General features: G+C 36.8%; 2 protein-coding genes across 5 annotated transcripts; one reads left to right on the top strand and one right to left on the bottom strand.

Annotated features, from left to right (window-relative positions):
- Window positions 1–293: 293 nt before the first annotated feature.
- LOC127812290 (putative cyclin-B3-1) lies at window positions 294–18,032 on the top strand. Of its 4 annotated transcripts, none has more exons than XM_052352697.1 (24): window positions 294–466; window positions 656–729; window positions 825–879; window positions 956–1,034; window positions 1,598–1,655; window positions 1,779–1,830; window positions 1,916–2,009; window positions 2,622–2,679; window positions 3,491–3,548; window positions 3,637–3,715; window positions 3,831–3,863; window positions 3,952–4,006; window positions 4,127–4,175; window positions 4,281–4,374; window positions 5,515–5,572; window positions 7,128–7,427; window positions 7,508–7,630; window positions 15,896–15,985; window positions 16,085–16,246; window positions 16,454–16,513; window positions 16,828–16,926; window positions 17,134–17,312; window positions 17,385–17,582; window positions 17,680–18,032. In XM_052352697.1, the coding sequence occupies exons 2-23, from the start codon at window positions 715–717 to the stop codon at window positions 17,521–17,523; spliced, it is 1,989 nt and encodes a 662-aa protein (XP_052208657.1). In that variant the 5' UTR covers window positions 294–466; window positions 656–714; the 3' UTR covers window positions 17,524–17,582; window positions 17,680–18,032. The 4 variants fall into 4 exon arrangements, with proteins under 4 accessions (XP_052208657.1, XP_052208658.1, XP_052208654.1 ...); XM_052352698.1 differs by having other exon boundaries at window positions 631–729; XM_052352694.1 differs by having other exon boundaries at window positions 295–466; window positions 953–1,034.
- Window positions 18,033–19,292: 1,260 nt separating this feature from the next.
- On the bottom strand, window positions 19,293–20,749 carry LOC127812109 (uncharacterized). Its single transcript, XM_052352436.1, has 2 exons — window positions 20,196–20,749; window positions 19,293–20,087 (listed from the first exon to the last, which is right to left on the bottom strand). The coding sequence occupies exons 1-2, from the start codon at window positions 20,507–20,509 to the stop codon at window positions 19,586–19,588; spliced, it is 816 nt and encodes a 271-aa protein (XP_052208396.1). The 5' UTR covers window positions 20,510–20,749; the 3' UTR covers window positions 19,293–19,585.
- Window positions 20,750–21,847: the final 1,098 nt, after the last annotated feature.

Here is a 21,847-nt window from a genome sequence, read left to right as displayed (position 1 = left end):
ATTATATTTTAAAAAAAATTTCACATGACATCCTTAAAATTTAGAATCATTGTAAAAGATATCCATGATTTTTGAAAAAATATAAAAGTGCCTTCAATATTTAATATTATATTACAATTTTGTTAGTTAATCATTCTTAAATTTTATAGAATGATTAAAATAATCTTATTAGCAACAGATATGATTATTATCATTTGTTAAATACTTAAATGTCAAAATTTGCCAAAATTTATGAGTGATGTTTACAATTTACCGTGTTTTATAACATTTTACAGCAACGGAGCAGAACTCAACTGAGCATGTGACATAACGGAGGGTACTTAAGTAAAATCGCATGTTTTTCAAACTTGGAAAGAGGCGGTATTGCATTGCATGAACTCAATTCGCTGCAGCTAAACGGCAATTCCTCTCTCTCTCTCTCTCTCTCCATAGCAGAAGATCGGAATCCTAAACTCGGAAGGTTCAAGTAAGTCGAGTGCTATTTCAATTAAACGATTTTCCCTCTCTGTCGCTATCTCTCCCTTCAAACCCTAGTTTTTCTTTGATTCAGTTTTTCTCTTCTTCCAACGGGTCGTCGTTAACTTTCTTTACATCGATTTCTGAACTCTGTTTGAATGAACGAACATTCAGACAATCTTGCGGTGCATTTTTTCAGGAGAAACTTGTTGATCATCTGAGAACGCCTAGAAGGACTGGAGCATTCAGACCAAAAATATGGTCGCTCCCAAGGTGAGTCAAAACCCTAGTCGTTTGTTGATTCCGTCATTTCGGTTTCTCTTTTGGTGAGTCAGTACCCGGACTTGTTTCTGTCCCTCTAATTTTAGGTCAAATCAAACACATTCTCAAAACGAGCAGAGTATCATGGCGCCAGCAAGTGTGGTAAGCTTTATTCTTAATTCCGATTTATGTATATGTCTTTGGGTTCATGGTCTCAATTATCATGGGAAAACAGCAGCAGGGAAAAATTTCAAGGTTTATGTGGAAAGCGATAAGGTTAATGTCCCTGGCCGTGATTCCATCAATGCTCAAAGCAAGTAAGCCCTATTTTCCTTTTCCCGTGTGCTGCATTTTCCATTGATGAAATTCCAATTGAGTTTTTTCGTACTGATTTTCTTTCCCCTTTCCCTGGTGGAAGGTCAAAGGAATCCCTTATGCTGCCATGATATGTGATAGGACTGACTCTTGATTCCAACATTAGTTATTTGTCAATTGTTTTGAAACATTTGGACGTGCACCTTTTTAGCTTTAGCACGAGTTAGGATGCACATCCTAAGGGAAAGCCACCATATAGTTACATAGAGTTCTCTCAAGTGTAGAGTTCGATCTATCTTAGTTCCGCAATGGCATCTCTTAGTTTCCTTCTAGTTGTCGCTGGAAAATAAAGCTTTTGCTTAACCTAGTCTTATTCAACCATTTGGCTCTCCTAAGGTGTGTTTTGTCCTTTTTGTGCATCATAACAGCATTACACTGGAGGTCAGTCTCATTTCTTGTGGGTTTTCATCAGTTTTTGGTGTGGCTTACAGAAATAAGGACCATAACATTGTGTTTTGGAATTTTTCTAGACTTTGATTGTATTTCTTTTTGTGCTTTTCCGCAGAAGGAAATCTACTTCATTCATTAAAGGGACTACTCAAACCAGGGCTGGCTATTCTAAGGTTCTTGAATTGGTTCTTTCCTCATTTCTTGTGATGAGGTTGGGTGGGGGAGTCTGGGGAATTTTTAAAATTTAGCTTTCTTTATGTATCTTTATTTTGTTGTTCGTTGCTTTTAATGTAAAGGAGGACCCCAAAATCTTGGAGAAGAGTATTAAAGACAAACGTGATAGTTCCAGTAAGGCAAACATGGTCTAAATTTTTACTAGAATTTCTGTACTATTTTTCTGACAAAATTCTAACAGTTTCTCATTTATGTTTAGGAAAAACAAATGCTGGAAGAAAAGTTTTGGCTGATGTGAGCAATCTCCGGGGGAACTTTTCAAGAGCTGAAGTGCAAGATGGCTCCAAACCACTGTATGCCCCATTTGTTCATAGCTTGAAGCATATTTTCATTTATAGAAGCTGCAGTGCATATACCTCTTGAAAGGCTGCCCCATAACGCATGAGCGCGCCGTGGTTGGGGGGGAGAATGAATAATAAACATGAAATGTTATACCATCATGTGTAGTAAGAAGGTGATTTGGACAACTCAGATTATTTGAACTTAGAAAGGAGAGGAAAACATCTTTATAGTATGGATTCTAAACTTGTTCTGTCGTCAAGATAATCATCTCAGGTTCTTGTTATATCTCACACCATAACTCTCATTAGCAGCAGAATTTATGATGATTCAATAGGAGATATGTGACACTGAAACAATTCGGTGAAATCATATACATATTTGTATGTTTTTCTTCCAGCTTTAGGGAATTCTTGTTTATTAATGGCAAGTAGCAAATTAATGAGTGAGGCTGTCTCATTGCTTTCTTGTCCTAATATTGTTGCCTTTCATTGTATTTTCTTATGAAAAGCTAGTTGTCAAAGGCCTAGTTAGTGGTAATGATAAATGTTCAAATTTTGTTTTTTTTATTGGATTCAATGATTATTAATCAATGTTTGCACTCTTGTTATTATGTATTTTCCTAGGGTATCAATGGATTCAGGCATGAGATATGCAATGTCTTCGTCGAATAACTGTATCATGGTAAGCATTTCACACCACACACTGGGGGGTTGGTCTGGGCAGAGGAGGATGGGGAATCTAAGCCAGATTCTTATTGTGTTTGCATAAGATTTGGTTAATCAGTTGTTTTTAAGCTACTTTTGTTTTTTCTTTATTGGTATTTCCCTTTAGTTACTGCCTGAAGCAATAGCAACTTTGTATTTTCGGAAGCATAAAACCAGTTATGAGCATTCTTGCTGGTACCATGTGTTAACAAGTTTTTTTTGTTTTTTTTTAACTGGTACCAGGTAATTGGGAATAGCTTAATTAGCAACAAACAGGAAAAAAATGATGGTGTAATAAATGCTAACCTTGTGTTTTGCATCTAGATTGTGAATAAAATGATTGTGAAAAGTAAAATCTGTACCTGGTTAGAGCAAAATACCTATAGTATCTTGACGTTCAAACAGGCTATTTTTATAAATTCAAACAAGGGAATATATTCCTGTGCCTTGACAAAGAAAAGCTAAAGTAAAGGACGCATGGTAAAACCAGGGCTATAGGTCTAAGACCCTCTAGCAGAGTTGTCAGGTCTGCCTACTTCTACATTATCCTATGGGAGCTTTCTCTAAGAAAATAAGACCACTTTGCAACTATACCTACCCTTTGGCTTATTGATTGTCAATGATAAACTATTACCTGGCAGCAGGACAGAGAAACATTATAGCAACACAAGCAAATATCAATTGTGATGGCAATTCAAGCAAAAATTAGCACCGAATTTTTATATTTTGTTAACCTTAACCTACAAGAATAAATTACTAACTTTTCACATGGTGATTAAATGGAGTAGGGAAAGGCAAGGGAGAACCTAAGACAACCTATTGCTATTTATTCTACTTTGAAGGATGGTAAGTAGCTCTTGTATTAGAACCTTTCTTTTCTTTTTCTGGTGGAGCACTGCATTATGTTCTTTTCTTATTTTTTGGACAAGGGTAGATGCTTTAGATTTGAAGGCCTATGTTGATGACCAAGGGTCCAAATGTAAGGGCCATGGATCTATGAACACTAATGTCAGGCACGTGGAAGTTAATTTAAATTCTCTCGTTCTCGTTTGTCTTTTTCTTCTTTGTTCTTTTAATATTGTTCTTTCTGTTGAGCACATTTGAGTTACTTGTATTTTTTTTTATCAGGATTACTGCAAGGAACCATCTTCCGCCTCCGAGGTTTATGGGTTTAAATATTCCTTTGCCATATATGTCAAATGAAAAACTATGTCATCCTATTGATGCACTTTTGTATTTTGTTGTGAAGGAAGTCTTTAACAGCAACAAAATTGGTTAAGCAGGTCAATACAAATGATAAAAAGGTTGCTCTTAATTACATTATGGTTTATTCTACATTTTATTTTGAATTATTTTTCTCTTATTTGTTCTTTTACAAATTCCCTTTTTCCTAATTCAAATTCATAAATTCTTGTTGCTTGTAGGGAACAGCTGAGAATTTGGAAAAGGTTAATGGAATCTATGGTTTTCCTGGTGAGATACAAGACACTAGGCTCCTATGCTTGTTTTTTTCCTCACCTTTCCTGGGAGCACCCTGAGGAATGCATTGATCAATTCTTATGCTAATGTTGTATTCAGTTAAGCCAAAAGTTGCAAGGAAAGTGATACCCCAAGTAACCAATGCGAGAAATCATATTTGGCAGAATCGAGACAGTGATGGCTTCATAATAATGTGAGCAAAATTTAGCTCTAGAATGCGGCATATTTTGACAGTTTATATAATAGCAGTAAAGGGCTTGCTAATGCACTCACCATATGCTTTTAACTTCTCATCACTTTCATCCAGTATGAAATGGTTATTCATTTTCATGCTTTTTGCTCTGAAACTGGCTTACTAAGATTGAGTTATTATTAATACTTTTATGATTCATGTAGAAGTAAGTTATTAGAATGCCTGTGGCTAGTCATTGCTATACCATGCTATAAAAGTTATGTCACATCTATGTAAGATTCACCATGCTGTACTTCCTAGAGTGTCATGCTAGATAATCACTCCTTCAAGGTGTGGGGTATGATATTGAACTCCTAATTTTAGGCTAGAGATAGTTCCCTGTAATAATCGTTTAAAATGAGCCTCATGACATGCACAATAGAAGAGTTGGTCATCTTAGGCCTAGAGCACCATGTTTATTTGTTGACCAAGCTTCATTGGCTTTGTATGATTCATACAAGACATTTATGGACAGATTGAACCTTGCTTCATGTATATTTTCTGATGTTATGGATGAGAATGTAATAGGATTGGAATACTTTTACTCTAATCTAATATTGGAATATTGAAGTTTGGAAGGGACAGTTTACCTGCATGATATGAGAATATATTGCACACTTCATTTCTTTGTACATATCCTTTGTGTATTATTTGTAGATAATATAGTTTTGATAGATGAGACAAAAGAAGGCACAAATACAAAACTCGAATTATGGAGGGACACCTTAGAATTCAAAGGCTTCAAGTTGAGCAAGTTAAAAACAAAAAATATGGAATGTAAATTTGATAAAATAGAAGTGTGAATGAGACTTGAAGTTATCGTATGACTTGAAGATCAAGTGATCTTTATAAAAAATCAGTTTACATATCTTAGATCAATTGTTTTAAAAGAATGGGAGATCACGGAGCAAGTGATTCATAGAACCAATGCAAGATGGTTTTGTGATCACCTTTTTCTAATAATATTTGATGTTTCCATTCTACATATGATTTGGTTTTAACATTTTTAAATGGTAAAAATTATGACTGTCATTATGAAATCAGTAGAAGAATCCTGTTTTTATCATCATTTATTCTATATATTTGGCTGTCTGTTTTTAGGGCATCCAAAAGTCAAACTATTGTGGATTCCAAAGCTGTTGCAAGAAAATCTGTCAAGGTAGTAACATATCTATGCAGCTCTCTCTCTCTCTCTCTCCCTTCTTTTCTAGCCCTCTATTTTAGTATTTAAATTGTTATGCTATTGCCCTGTATTTCTTTGTCATTTATATCTATTTTTGACTGGGAAAATAACATCAATTTTGCACCAATGTACTTTCTGTGCCACCAACCCTGAGAAAATATTGGGTTAACCATGGAATCAAAATCTTAACTATCATCATTATGATTCACTTTCTCATTGCAATTCAACCCAACTTTTATGCTTTTTTTTCATAAAGAAATAATCATGTAATAATCTAAAAGGCGGTGCTTGATTTCTTTTTACTAATAACCACACTATAGGACTTGTTTTGAGATGATCTCTCATCACCTTTTCTGGTGGTGGTTATGGGTACAATCATAGTTATCAAATCAAGATTCGTATAGTGACCAAGAAGGCCTAATTTTTGAATTGTGAATCATATCGTATCATAAGATACAATAGCAGTTTGATAAATAGCTTAAAAAATATAATCTAAGAGGTATTTATACCTATAATAAGAGGAAATTACAGAAAATAGTAATATGTCCATGATTGCTGCCCCAAATGTTCTGCATGGAAGCCATGAGGTGGTTCATGAGCCATCAATATTCCTCTACGGGTGCTTAGTGCAAATGGAAAGCACTTAGGAACCTATTTGCAAGCCAAGTTTGCAATGCCATTTTCCTCACTCGACTAAGATATGCTCAAATATATTTTCCATATTGTCAAAAGGGAGTTCTTCAAATTTGAGTACGGCTTCTTTCATTACCACACTACTTTTTAGCTAGATCACTTCATTGAATATAAGGTTGGAGGCAAGATCTAAGAACCAAGCTCATAATCCTCATGTATGCCAAGTCTTTGCAACAGCTACAGTAAATTTAAACTGGCTAGCAAGAGAAGAACTTTATCAGACAAATGAAGAAGAGTGTCTGCAGTGCACAAGGCTCCTTGCTTTGTGAGGGTCAGTATTTGTACGCAATCTTTCCCTTGTTTTTTCCCCCAGAGGAAGTATTTAGTCTTGGACAAAATGTCCAAGCCCACCAATCACACTTGAAGATGGCAGGTTTGAAGGTATTGGTCCTGAGGTTTATGGTTAAGCTTCATCATGGTTTTCAGGCCTTCTTTAGTTGTGCAGATGATTGGAGTGATTGAAGCAATTGTCCACCTACGTCATTATAGCTTTTTCATTGAGTACAATATTTTTTTCTAACTGTTCAGAGTGGTGTTTGAATTCTATGACTTTAATGGATCTGATTGCAGTTTCCTTTGTTGCTTTTAAACATCTGTTGTTTTATTGCCATGTATTTGTAGTTGATATTTGGGTTTCCTCTATAGCCTTTGTTTGTTAGTTGTATACTCTAATAAGTATTAACTACATTTGAAAGTATAATGCATGTAGCACTGTGTCTACACACACACACTCATATGCCTTGTTTTGAACACCACTACATATCAATTACCATATTAAAATGTATGCCTTGTCTTTGCAACAGCTACTGTAAATTTACACTGATTTGATTTGATCCAGCCAATTGCAAAAACCTCACAAAGAGTGTCCGGTGTTAGAACAACTTTAAAGTCCAAGGGCACATCTGGAGGGAACAAATTCTCAGCTACTACTATGTCATGCAAAAAAAAGAATGGGAGGGCTATATTTTTGTCTGAAAATAGTGCATCACTTTCTACAAATGGACAACCTGCTAAACGGGGGGTTCCATCTGAGTCTGACTGCTGCAGCAACATTGGTACATATGTATCAGTCAAGCTTGACACTGGAAAATCTGATCGTAGGAAATCTTTTACATCTTTACTGATTGCAAGATCAAAGGTTGAGGTTTTTGATGTTTCTCTTTTTCCTTGTACGTTTTGTATATCTTGGTTTTCAATTTGGCCATTTTTTTGTTGCAGCTACTGGAAGGAAATGGTGGGATTATGAAGAAAGAAAATTTGCCAAGTATTTATGATGATTTCAATCACCTGGAAGTAACTGAATATGTTGATGAAATCTACCAATATTACTGGGTTTTGGAGGTTATTTTGTCTTACATTGTCATTATTTTTTGTTTCATGGTTGGGATATGCTTCAGACATGATTGTGTCGGGGAAATAGGTATGATAACTTTTGCATGTGACATTACCACCAAGATATCAAAGCCTATATCCCACTGTGGGGTTGGCTTGCATTTGACACCCTTAAATATTATTGAAGATAATCCTAGAATAAAAAGAAAAAGCTGGACGAAGAGAAAGGGATTCAAAGATGAAGTGAAGATAAGAAGATAGAGCAAAAGCAATATCTGAAAATATAGGAGTTTAAATCACTCCAAATCTGTTGTTGTATTTTAATTTTAAATATCCTAATCTTTAGCTAAGAGATAAGAAGTATAACTGTATTTAAAGTAGCCTTGTATCCTAGAATCGGTAGGATAGTTTTCTGTGCATTCGAGTTCTTTTTCAATTACAAGTCCAAGTTTGAAATTGTTCATGGTATCAGAGCTTGGTTCATAATAACCAGCACACCAACTTTCCTCAAGATGGCCGACTCCTCAACCACAAGTGCAACCTCCAATATCGGTCCTACAGCCTCTCGATTGATTCCTCCAACCCCTTCTCCTTCTCCCCTCTCGTTAGATCACCATACTTTTCAAATCACACAACATAAACTTAATGGGACCAATTTTCAGGAATGGTCTCAATCAGTTATGTTGGTGATGAAAGGCAAAGGAAAAATGGGGTATCTCACAGGAGTAATACCTCAGCCAGATCCTGAAACTACCGAGTATGAAGCATGGGATGCTGAAAACTCTATAGTGATGGCTTGGCTCATCAATTCCATGGAGTTAGAGATAGGGTGAACCTATCTATTCTACAAGATAGCAAAGGACGTATGGGATGCTGTCCAGAGCCTATATTCAGACATAGAGAACACAACACAATGCTTTGAGGTGCGATTAGCCCTAAGAACCACCCGCTAAGGTAACCATTTGGTGACTGAATACTATAATATTCTATCTAAATTATGGCAAGAAAGGGACCTGTTTTATGATATACAATGGGAGTGTACGAAGGCTGGAGTAAAATATTCAAAGATTGTGGAGAAAGAGCAGGTATTTGTTTTCCTACATGGACTAAATCCGGACTTAGATGAAGTCCGCAGAAGGCTCCTAGGTATGAAACCCTTTCCCCCCATCAAGGAGGCCTTTGCTGAGGTTAGGGGGGGAGGAAAGTCGGAAAAAAGTCATGTTAAACATAGCTCCTGAGGTCAATAATCAGGATGGATCAGCACTTACAGCCTTAAAGCAAAGGACAACAACATCTTGAGGAGATCATACAAAAGACAGACCTTGGTGTGATCATTGCAAAAGACCTTACCATACTAAAGAAACCTGCTGGAAAATACACGGGAAGCCTGCTAATTGGAGGGGGAGAAATCAGAATCAGAAGAGGCCACAAGCAGCTTATGTAGTGGATGTAGAAGATGGTAAGAGTTTTACCTTAACCTTTAATCAATTAGAGGTTTTGCAGCAGGTTTTAAAACAAACAGGGGTTACAAAACCCTCCAATTCCGAGGAAGTAATGAATCCAACCGCCTCCCAGGTAACACAAGGTAAGGGTTATAATTGCTCTCTCTCTAAGTTGCTAAATGGGAATGATTGGATTGTTGATATGGGGGCCTTCGACCGTATGATCGGATCCATGTGTGGCATGGTGGATTACAAATATTGTGATAGGAATATAAAGGTGACTATGGTAGATGGTACAATATCATATGTTGAAGGGAAATGTTCGGTATACTTAAATGATTTATGGCTGAAATTTGTCTTATATGTGCCCTCTTTAAGATGCAACCTGCTACTCAAAGTCACTAGAGACATGAATTGCAAAGTAATTTTTCTCCTACTCAATGTGTGTTTCAGGACCTAATTTTGGGGAGGATGATTAGCAATGCTAAGGAGAGAGAAGGCCTTTACTATGTGAAAGGACCAGCTATTGCTTCTGTTCTTATTCCTAGGTTACAAAATTCTTTTGTTTCTTCTACTGTTTCAGATTCTAATATTCACTTATGGCACAAGATAGGCCACCCGAATTTTCGTTATTTAAACCTTTTGTATTCTCGTTTATTTAGCAATAAAATGAGTGATTCCTTCAATTGTGAACAGTGTATTCTTGCTAAACAAACAAAATCTTCACATCCTATTCATGCCTATAAACCAACCAAACCTTTCTACATAATCCATAGTGATGTATGGGGATCAACTAGAGTACCAAATTTAACTAACACTCGTTGGTTTGTCACTTTCATTGATGACTATACCAGGTTATGTTGGGTATTCTTGATGTAGGAAAAATCTGAAGTTCACACGATTTTCAGAAAATTCCATCAAATGGTCCGCAACCTATTTCGCACATCCATCCATATCCTTCGATCAGATAATGGAAAAGAATACTTCTCATCCGAGTTTTAGACATATCTAAGTGATAATGGTATTTTTCACCAAAGCACATGTCCCTATAATCCCCAACAAAATGGTGTGGTAGAAAGGAAGAACTGGCATTTGCTCGAAATAGCCCGAACACTAATGTTTTCCAGTTCTGTGCCTACATCCTATTGGGGAAAAGCCATTCTCACTTCATCCTATCTCATTAATCGGATCCCTTCTAAAATTCTCAGCTTCAAAACCCCTTTAAACACTCTCATTACCTCATACCCTCACCTAACCTGCATTCTGAACTCCTTATCCCTTAAAGTTTTCGGCTGTGCTGCTTATGTTTACAACTATAGTTCTAAATTGCATCCAAAATCCTTGAAGTGTGTATTTGTTGGTTATTCTCTCACACAACAAGGATACAAGTGTTATTGTCCTAACACAAAAAAATTCCTTGTGTCTTGTGATGTCTCATTTCTCGAACATCAGTTTTGTTACCCTACAACCAATCTGTAAGGGGAGATTTCAAGTCCAGATCAGGGTAGGGATAATTGTTGGGATGTTAGTGTTTTTCTTGAAATAGTGACCACATCTATTCCTATTCTGAATGATGTAACAAATTCACTAGGAGAAGAAGAGTAGCAGCAACAACATATTTCAAAAAAATGTCCTAAAACACAACTGCCTATGAAAGTATATTTAAGGAGAAAGGATCTTGAACCAAGGCAAGATCAATCATCAGCCTCGGGACAAGGTCCAACACAAGAAGAGGAAGACAGGACTGAATAAACAGTACCGTTTGAGGCTCCTAGCAAGTCAAACAATTCAGAAACAAAACTTGACAATGCAGAAGCTGAACCATATGACCTAGATATTCCAATTGCTTGGAGAAAAGGAGTAAGGTCATGTACTCAACATCCTATAACTAACCATTTGGTGTACTCTCAACTTTCCCCAAGTTTTAGGGCATTTACCATCAAAGTGGATGAGGTGCAAATTCCAAAACATATTGATGAAGCCCTACAGAAACTAGATTGGAAAGCAGTTGTACAACAACAACATATCCAGCCTTTATCCCATGATGTGGGGTCGACTACATGAATTCTAGACTTCCATGTATTTCTATCTTTTGTCATATCTTCATTTAAATTCATACACTTCATATCAAACTTTAATGTCTCTCCCAAAGTCTTCTTGGGTCTGCCTCTACCTTTTTTTTTTGACTAATTGTTCCATTTCATCAACTCTCTTCACAAGAGCATTTCTTGGTCTCCTTCTCACATAACCAAACCATCTTAGTCTAGTCTCTCTCATCTTCTCCTCGATTGGCACTAGTCCTACCTTATTACGAATAACCTCATTTCTAATTTTATCTTTTCTTGTATGGCCGCACATCCATCTTAACATCCTTATCTCCGCTACGCTCGCCTTTTGCTCATGCTGGTATTTGATTGCCCAACATTTTGAGCCATATAACAAGACTGGTCTTATAGCTGTTCTATAGAATTTTTCTTTCAGTTTTAATGGGATTTTACCATCACATAGCACCCCCGATGCATTTCTCCATTTTAACCAACCTGCCTTAATTCTATATGTGACATCCTCGTGAATTTCTCCATCTTTTTGAATCATTGATCCCAAATATCGAAAATGGTCTTTTCTTTGTAAGATTTGGTCTTTCAATTTTATTATAATATCCTCCACTCTTGTATTCTTATTAAATTTACATTCCATATATTCTGTTTTCTTTCTACTTAATTTAAATCCCTTAGATTCTAAATTGTTTCTCCACAACTCAAGCTTAGTGTTCACTCTTTCTTTTATTTCATCCACCAACACTATGTCATTTGCAAATAGCATACACCATGGCACCTTTGTCTGAATGTCTTTAGTGAATTCATCCATTACTAAAGCAAATAAATATGGACTTAGTGCAGAATCTTGATGCAGTCCCATTGTAATTTTAAACGGTTTAGTATCCTCTCTGCACCATGATACATATCCTTAAGGGCTTGTATATAGGCTATTCGGACTTCTTTCTTCTCTAAAACTCTCCATAATACTTCTCTAGGGACCCTATCATAGGCTTTTTCTAGATCTATAAATACCATATGCAGGTCCTTCTGATGATCCTGATACCTTTCCATTAGGCGCCTCAGTAGGTATATATCTTTCATTGTTAACCTATCAGGCATGAAACCAAACTGATTTTCCGAGACCTCTGTTTCTTTTCTGAGCCTCTGCTCTATTACTCTCTCCCTGAGTTTCATAGTATGGCTCATTAACTTAATTTCTCTGTAATTTTCACAATTTTGAACATCTCGTTTGTTCTTGTATATAGGAACCAAAGTACTCTTCCTCCACTCATCTGGCATCTTTTTTTATTTAAGAATCGCATTAAATAATTTCGTTAGCCAGGAGATGCCCTCTTCTCCCATGCATTTCCATGCTTCTATTGGTATATTATCCAGTCCCACTGCCTTATGATTTTCATCTTTTTTAGTGCTTGCTTTATTTCATTTGAACTTATGCGTCGATAAAATGTATAGCTCACGTTCCATTCGGAGTTACTAAGATGTCCCAACCTAACTCTTGTGTCGCCACCATCATTGAATAATTTTGTGAAATACTCCTTCCATCTCTCCTTAATCGCTCCTTCATTCCCTAATACATTTTGGTTTTCATCTTTTATGCATTTCATTTGATTTAGATTCCTTGTTTTTCTTTCTCTTGCTTTAGCTAATTTATATATATCCCTTTTTCCATCTTTTGTATCAAGTCATTTATATAGATTCTCATATGCTTTTGACCTTGCTTCACTAACAGCTCTTTTTGCTGCATTTTTTGCTTCTTTATAATTTTTTAGATTTTCTTCATTGTTGCACCGATATACAGCTTTATAGCAAGTTTTCTTATTTTTAATTTTCAATTATACCTCTTCATTCCACCACCAAAACTCCTTAAGGTTAGGGGCTCTACCATTTGTCTCTCCAAGGACTACCTTTGCCGTGCTTCTCAAGGCATTAGCCATTTCTCTCCACATTTGATTTGTCTATCCTTCTCCATTCCATTCCCTTCTACCCCTTAATTTTTCTTTGAAGATTAGTTATTTCTTCCTTTTTAAATCCCACCACCTAATTCTTGGATTTTGTTGTATATGATTTTTTCTCTTCCAATTTCTTACTTGGACGTCAAGTACTAAAAGTCTATGTTGAGTAGTCAAACACTCTCTTGGTATCACCTTATAATCCCCACAACATAACCGATCCTCTTGTCTCATGGGGAAGTAATCTAGTTGGGTGCTTGATGTGATATTTTTATATGTGATTAAGTGTTCGTCCCGTTTTTTGAACCTAGTATTGGTTATGATGAGCAGATATGCCATAGCAAAATCTAGAATAGACTTACCTTCATTATTAATTTCTCCGAATCCATACCCATTGGAAAGCAGCTGTAATGGAGGAAATGGATGCCCTAGTGAGAAATGGTACATGGAAGGTGGTAGATTTGCAAAGTAGTAGGGACAGATGGGTATTTGCTGTAAAACATAGAGCTGATGGAAGCATTGAATGATATAAAGCTAGGTCGGTGGCCTAATGATTCACTCAAACTCAAGGTGTAGATTATGAAGAGACCTTTGCACCCGTTGCAAAGCTCAATTCTATATGTGTGTTACTTTCAATTGCAGCTAACTTAGATTGGGAACTAAACCAAGTTGATATAAAGAATGCATTTCTTAATGGAGATCTAGAAGAAGAGGTATATATGAGAATGCCTCCCGAATTTGAAGAAAAAAGGAAGGCTTGCAAATTAATAAAATCGTTGTATGGGCCGAAACAATCTCCTAGAGCCTGGTTCAAGCGGTTTAGTACCACATTGCATCAACTAGGGTATCAACAAGGGCAATCTATTTACCTGGAAAACAAAAAAAAAACAAGGGCAAAAGGAACAATTATAGCAGTTTTTTGAAGTAAAAGACCTTGGGCAAATGAGATATTTTCTTGGGATGGAAGTAGCAAGGAGCAAGCAAGGAATCCTTATATCCCAAAGAAAATACACTCTAGACCTATTAAAAGAAACAAGCAAGTTGGGATGTAAACCAGCCAATACTCCGCTGGAACCCAACTGGAAATACGATGAAGATGGGGCAGAGAAAGCAACTGACAAAGAGACGTATCAAAGATTAGTAGGAAGGCTGATATATTTATCTCTTACACGGCTAGACATCTCATATGCAGTGAGTAAAGTAAGTTGATACATGCATTCACCTACTAGCAAACATCTTGATGCAGCTTATCATATTGTAAGATACCTAAAAGGGACTCCTCTTGCAAAGGCATTTTGTTCAGAAAGACCAAAGACTAAGGAATTCAAGGGTTCGTAGATGCTGACTGGGCTGGTTCCTTAGAAGATAGCAAATCAACTTTTGGTTATTGCACAAAACTATGGGGAAACCTTGTTACATGGAGAAGCAAAAAACAGTGTGGTAGCTAGGAGTAGTGTTGAAGCAGAAAACTGAGCTATAGCCCAAGGCATTTGTGAAGTAATATGGCTAGGAAAGTTCATGAATGACTTGAATATGCCTAACACCGATCCTACAAGACTATACCGTGATAGTAAATCTGCCATTAGTATAGCAAATAACTCGAACCAACATGACTGGATGAAGCATGTAAGAATTGATAGGCATTTTATCAAACAAGAGAATGAAGAAGGTGGAATAAACCTAGTATATATCCCTATCGGTCTACAAGAAGCTAATATTCTTACTAAGGCAATGAACAAACAAGGATTGGAAGTGATAAGAGGCAAGCTGGAAATGAAGGATATATATTCTCCAGCTTGAGGGGGAGTGTTGAAGATAATCCTAGAATAAAAAAATAAAGCCGGACGAAGAGAAAGGGATTCAAAGATGAAGCAAAGATAAGAAGATAGAGCAGAAGCTATATCCGAAAATATAGGAGTTTAAATCACTCCAAATCTGTTGTTCTATTTTAATTTTAAATATCCTAATATTTAGCTAAGAGATAAGAAGTATAGCTGTATTTAAAGTAGCCTTGTATCCTAGAATCGGTAGGATAGTTTTCTGTACATTCGAGTTCTTTTTCAATTAGAAGTCAAGTCTAAAATTGTTCAAATATATAAATATGCTTGAACGTTTTCTATGTAACAAGTTTGGAATTAAAAATTGATTCACTGGTGTTATAAAATCAAGAAAAGCAGAAGATGAGTGGCTGGAACTTTGCATCATCATCAAAGCTTAAGGCCGTACCATTTTGGTCTGTGTCCTTAGGTAGCCGATGGTTGATAACTGTATTAGCTTTTTGGTGTTTGCAGTGCATACTAATGGTAGAGTTGCATAATAGCAGTTTGATTAAGTAGTTAAAATAATCTGAAGAACCAAAAATTACATCCATCCTATAAAAGACGTCAACTTCTAGGATAATGATCAGTTAAGAAAAATAATAGCATTTTTAGTAGGTGCATAGATTTTATTTCTTTAAGATTAGGTGCTTTCATAATAGCAAATCTGAAAAGCTCCATGATTTTTGACAGCTTTAGGAATAATTACGGGAGGCATGGAAACACATCTTTTCAGACCGATTGTTATGTTCTATTTTCCTCCTCCTTCAGTGTGTGATGCACTAGATAACAGGAGTAGCTGCTTTGTCTGATTGGAACGACTAAACCAAACAATCTATGTCAGTCTGAGCTCCGGGATGAATTAGTAATTTATGGTTCGGAAGTAGGCCTTTTTGTGCATGTCTGCCTAGTTCCCAAATCACATTGTTCTTCTTGGTACTTACCTTAGATATATTTGCCCTTGTTTTTTCTTCATCTGATGATTGTGCATTTTCACCAATTGCAGGCGCAGCATCATTCTCTTGTAAATTACATGGTGATTCAGACAGAAATCACACCTCAAATGCGGGGCATATTGATCAATTGGCTAATTGAAGTAGATGTCCATTCCATAGCATCTTTTTGTCCTAGTGTGGCTTAATATCAAAGACCCAGCCCTTCTAGTTTTAATTTTTCTGCGTCACCCTTGTTACAGGTTCACTTAAAATTTGATCTGATGCAAGAAACGCTTTACCTCTCCGTCTCACTATTGGATCAGTTTCTATCATTAGTTACAATCAAGAAAAATGAAATGCAGTTGGTTGGTCTTACTGCACTCTTGCTGGCATCAAAATACGAGGATTTCTGGCATCCAAGGGTATATATATATATATATCTTTTGTATACCAATTTTTTCTTTGTTACTTGTGAATCAGTGTTTATGCCCCCTCCCCCACCCTTGTGAAGTGGAGAACCTTGTGCACTCGGACGCCATTTTACTTGAGAATCAATCTTTGATCAGGTGTGTGTTTTTGTGAAGTTGAGTCTGAACATCTTCTCTCTATATGTTCACTGCTGGCTGCAGGTATTGGACTTACTTAGCATCTCAGCAGAGTCATACACAAGAGACCAAATGCTTGGAATGGTAAGCGCGTGCAGTGTCTTAAAATTCTTTTCCAATTGAGGTTCTTGTAATGAATAGAGTTTATAAATGTATCTCTTCCACAAATGAGTGAGTTTTTTGGCAGTAGATTATTTTGAGGATGTAAGCGTGCAATACCAGGGTAGCATTTGGGAATGCATATCCAAGATGGGAACGTATCATGTTCTGTGTGTTTTAAACTCTGCATATTTTAGGGGCGGTGTATAAGCTGAGATGCAAGGAATGGTCTTTCATTGGATATTTCTTTTAAATTTTCCATTTTTCGGCATGAGTTAGTGAGGTCTTCTGTTTTCCAGGAGAAATCTTTTCTAAAGAAGTTGAAATTCCGCCTAAATATTCCTACTCCTTACGTTTTCATGCTGAGGTTTCTTAGGGCAGCTCAGTCTGACACCAAGGTATGTGTTCGTCCTACTAAAAATGTTTTTAACAAGGGCCATGGTTTCTTCTCACGTTCTTTGGATTTGATTATTCCTCACTTGGATAATTTAGATCTCAAAATGGACATCAACATCAATGCCTCTGCTCATATATGAGCACATATGTGGTTATCTAGTCTCAATTTTCTAGTATATCACTGATACTGTTGTGAAATTTGCTCCCAGGTTGAACATCTGGCTTTCTACCTCCTTGAGTTGTGTTTAGTTGAACATGAAGCTTTAAGGTTCAAACCCTCTTTGCTATCTGCATCAACAATCTATATTGCTCGGTGTACATTAGGAAAATCTCCAGCATGGACTCCATTGCTTCGCAATCATGCACACTATGAAGAGTACCAGATCAGGCATGTCTCTTTGAGATTAACTCCGGCAAGTTCAACTTTGTTGGTAATTAAGTGTTCATTTTGTTGCTGCAGGGACTGTGCAGAAATGGTACTGAAATTCCACAGGGCTGCTAAAACATCAATGTTGAAAGTCACTTTTGAGAAATATTCAGGAGTTGAATACAGTGGAGTTGCTACCATAAAACCTTTAAATAAGCTTCCTCAGAGCTGAGTATTATAGAATTCTGTAAAAGCATCCGTTACTTGCGTACAAGTTGCAAACTTTGAAAGGTGTAGTTACTTTACGTAATTCCATTTTCCATCTGTAGTTACCCAGTTTGTTGATCTATATCTGAAAGAATTTTTTTTTATTGTTGAAATCTTGCAGGAAATTGTAGTAACGATTACTTTAATCCATTTACTCAGTCCCAACCATACCACAAAAGGAATGTTCTATGAATCACATGTTAGCTTCCAAGATACTGATGGACCCAAGATGCTGCTTGTATCATTTGGAAATCAAATGAATCTGTAATTATGAAATCTACTAGAGGTAAACATGTGAATGTTTCATCACCATAACGTCAAACCATGAGAATTCTCTATATATATGTTTGTTGTTGCTCGACACTACTATCTTACACTTGAATGGTTTTTTCTGTTTGTGCTTTTGTATACTGATGTATTGTGTGATCTGTAAATTTTGAAAGAGTTCATTGATGCTCTCTTGTGTTTGAGTAATTTGGATTGATGGGATGTTGATGTGGTTTTTCATTGCTTTATTAGCATCGCATGGAATGACTAAGATATGGGATTTTAATAATTTAATTATCTTTTTCATTCTTATAGTATTTATTCTCCAATACAATAGTAATTACCAATATTATTTCTTTGGTAATGCTCTCTATTAAGAGCATTAGACAAATTGTATCTAATGGCATACCATTAAGTTGGTACAGTTATATAATTTCTCTACTCTATCCAGACTTGGCACATACGTTCTATATTTATGGAATAGCTGCTCAAGAAAGAGAGTAGCAATGGAAGTTCTAAACCCATTGTTTTGAAATCAATATGACAATGCACTTTTGTGAGGTTGCGAAACCAGTTATTGCTATACAGATGAAGATGCTGTTTCAGCTGAATATTCGTGCTATGCAGCTGATATAAGCGATTTATGTAATTGATGTGCTATTGAATTTGCCATACAACCATGATCCCCCAACCATTAACTTTGCTGAGTGACAACTAGCAAAAAAGAGAGCAGGAATGCTAATTTTGGACCATGCCCTGAAGGTGAAGTCGTAGAAGTAGCAAGCTAGGCAGCTGGGGAATGATGATACAAATGGTCTTTTAATGGATCATGGGAGTGAAGAATAATTCATATTCACAATGCAAATAGTGAGCCAAAGGCAATTTAGAAGAATTTAAACAAAACCAAAAAAAAAAATAATCTAAAAGCAAGAATAATGTACTGTTGACAGAGCAACAAGATACGAATTCTATTGCAACCAACTGTTTAAACAATAAAGCAGGGAGTGTTCAGGTTCACCAGAAAAATTGGATAATTGAACCTAAAAGTGTTCAAAAGCATCAGTGCTGACACGTGCTTAACCAAGATCAACATGTCATATTAATTCAAAACTCACTAGGTCATGCACAATGAGCCACGTGTTTCAGGTTTCCTGGCATGTAACTGCATTCAAAACTTTGCTAGGACACAGACCTGTCATCAGTTGCAAGACAATAGGGCGATGAAATGCACAGGTAGCTGAAGGTTCAAAACCCAAGTATAATCGAAGTCACTAACTTGGCAAAGGATTTAGATGTAGAGAGTATATTTGCTAAAACATGGTTAAGATTCCGAGGAAACACGGGCGTGCGTGTATTCCCAAACACAGTTAAAGAAATGGAGGAAACAAAAAAGAAATAAAGAGTCCAAGGGTTATTGTTTCAACTCTCTTATCCTATCATACCAACAGTATGCCAAACGTCCCCATGTAATACACAACATTCTGTATACAAAATATCCGAAATCAAACGTGCTCATCTCAATGAGTCTGTCCAAACTTGTTTGCCTCCACCAACAGAGGAGTACACAAAACCTTCATCATCCTTAACTATATTCACCTTTGACATGGTTGAGCAAATTGTAATATGGTATGGTATGGAAAGGAAATACACTAATGGTAGAAAAAAGCATTTGGTATAGTAGAAGGAGAAGGAGTAGCAGTATACATGGAGAAGTGTTCAATAATAATAATAAGGTATATGGTGGTATATCTCATTTCTAACTATGAACAAGTAACTAAGCTTTGATGCAGAGTAGTCAAGTGATGATCTTGATCCAGAGTCTCTCGTACCGCCCTATAGAACTTGACCCAGGAAGTGGCATACGACGAGTAGAGATCATCCACTGGCCCCAGCAAGAATGTGGGGTTTGGACTGGCCGGACAAGCAGCAACCAGGTCCAACACCGAGGCAGCCGGCTTCAGTGGCTGCGGGAAGTTGAAGGCCAAATTATCAACTTTGTGCTCATAAATCTTGCCGTGGCGATCCAATTTGTACCGGGAAGTGCCCTGAAACTGGCCCTTGGCTTCCCATGGAACCCTAGGGATTCCCCTCAAGTTCCACCGGATAAGTATCACATTCTCAGATGGCTGCCAAATCCTCAGCACCTCCAATCCAATTTCCCGGAACAGAATTCGGCCATGGAACCTCAACGCCCGGAAGATCAGCTTGTAATTCTCGATGCCCGCGAACGTGTTCAACGGGTCTGAGAACGTTACGTCGTCTCTGCCAAGAAATAATATAATAATAATAATAATAATTAACAAGTGGTATGGTAGACGTCGTCTCAATTGAGATTTGAGATTGGAATTCTAATTTTGGAGAAAAGGATACCTGTAGATATGGTAGTTGAGGTCTTTGGTGAAGAGCAAGGGGAGGTCTTCCCGGAGAGTTCGGACGGCAAGGCCGAGGTTGACGTAGAAGTCGTTTCTCTGGCTGTCCTGCTGGTCTGTGGTGGAGGGGGAATCGTGGAGAGATGGAGGAGGAGCGGCGGAGAGCGGGGCGGCGCCGGCGCGTGGAGTAGAAGGTGGAGGAAGAGAAAGAGAAAGAGGGTGGTGGTGGTGAAGAATGATGGGTGGTTTGAGGTCTTTGGATTGGAGGAGTGGAGTTGGGGAAGAGAGATTGAGATTGGGAAGCAGAAAAGCCATAGCCTTGCTTTCCTATTTTTGCTTTCTTTCTTTCTTTATTCAGTCCACAGAGAGAGAGAGAGAGAGAGAGAGAGATATGGGGTTTATCAATTATGGCTACGGCAACGTGTTGAAAGGAAGAAGGAAAAATGAATAGAAGAAATCAGAAGTGGCAACCTACACGCATGGGCTGTGTGCGTGTGTGTGGTTTTGGAGTTAGAGGCAGAATTTTTGGTGGCTTAAACTTATTAGTTTACTTTTATTATTATTATTATTATTATTGACCAACTTTATGTACCCATCCTGAGGTTAGGTGGCTCCACACTGATATTTTGAAGTTCTGTTCCAACTTCCAACTTCCATCCATCAATATTAAATCCAATGAATTACTAATTTCTTTACAGGGCTGCCAAGAAATTCCAACAAATTAATCCACTCCACTCGCTCTCATTTTAATTTTTAGATAAACAACTATTTACTAAATTTATTTTTATAATTTATAAAATATTTTAAAACATGAAATATTTATTATCACTTAATAAAAATATTTAAAAATTAAAAACATAACACAATAAATACAGATTAAATAAATCAAAGTGCATAGCATGTCCTAACAATGAATTTACTGTTTATAAACGAAAATTTTAACATCATTTTACCATCCGCAAGCTGCTTCTAGCTATAACCATTCTGCAAAATCTGCACCAATAATCCAAGGGCACAACACCTTCAAAAAATAATAGCTAAACCGATAAGAGTCATCCTAATGGGATGCCAACCAAGCAAGACTTTAGTTTTGGGGCTCGCAAAGCTCACACGACTATGTAGAGCCTTGTCTTGCATGGCTTCTGTCATTCTAGACAATTTGGAGAATCGCTCTCTCTTTAGTGTCTTTAATTTTGATAAAAGAAGTAAATTATAAATAAAAATTTTATTTCACTATATAGAATAAAAATTCGAACCCACGACTTATCCAAATTCTTGAAATTATTTTTGATATTTACTAGCTTGTTCAACATTACTCTTGTATTACTTAGTATGCTCTAAAATATTACAGAATTATATATTAGACAGTCTAGTAGTCTTTTAAAATGTCAAAAAAGAGTCGGCTAGCTGGAATGACACAAATTTTACCCATTAGAAGGGTCTCCAATTTGTAAGCCTGTAATCAGTTTGACACTTAGCCACTGATTGGGTGAGAACGGCTATCCATACCCACACAGTCCACCCTCCATTTCCACTCAAAAGTTCTAATCAAATAAACACATAATTTAGAAACATGCAATCAATCAATCAACAAAAGGAGACCCTTGGAATGGCAATCAATCAACAACAGGAGAGATTTGGTTTGGCATCCAA

This window comes from Diospyros lotus, chromosome 10 (genome assembly GCF_014633365.1).
Source record: "Diospyros lotus cultivar Yz01 chromosome 10, ASM1463336v1, whole genome shotgun sequence".
Taxonomy (NCBI): Eukaryota; Viridiplantae; Streptophyta; class Magnoliopsida; order Ericales; family Ebenaceae; genus Diospyros; species Diospyros lotus.
Note: the sequence above shows the minus strand (reverse complement) of the source record. Positions and strands in the feature narration are given on the sequence as shown.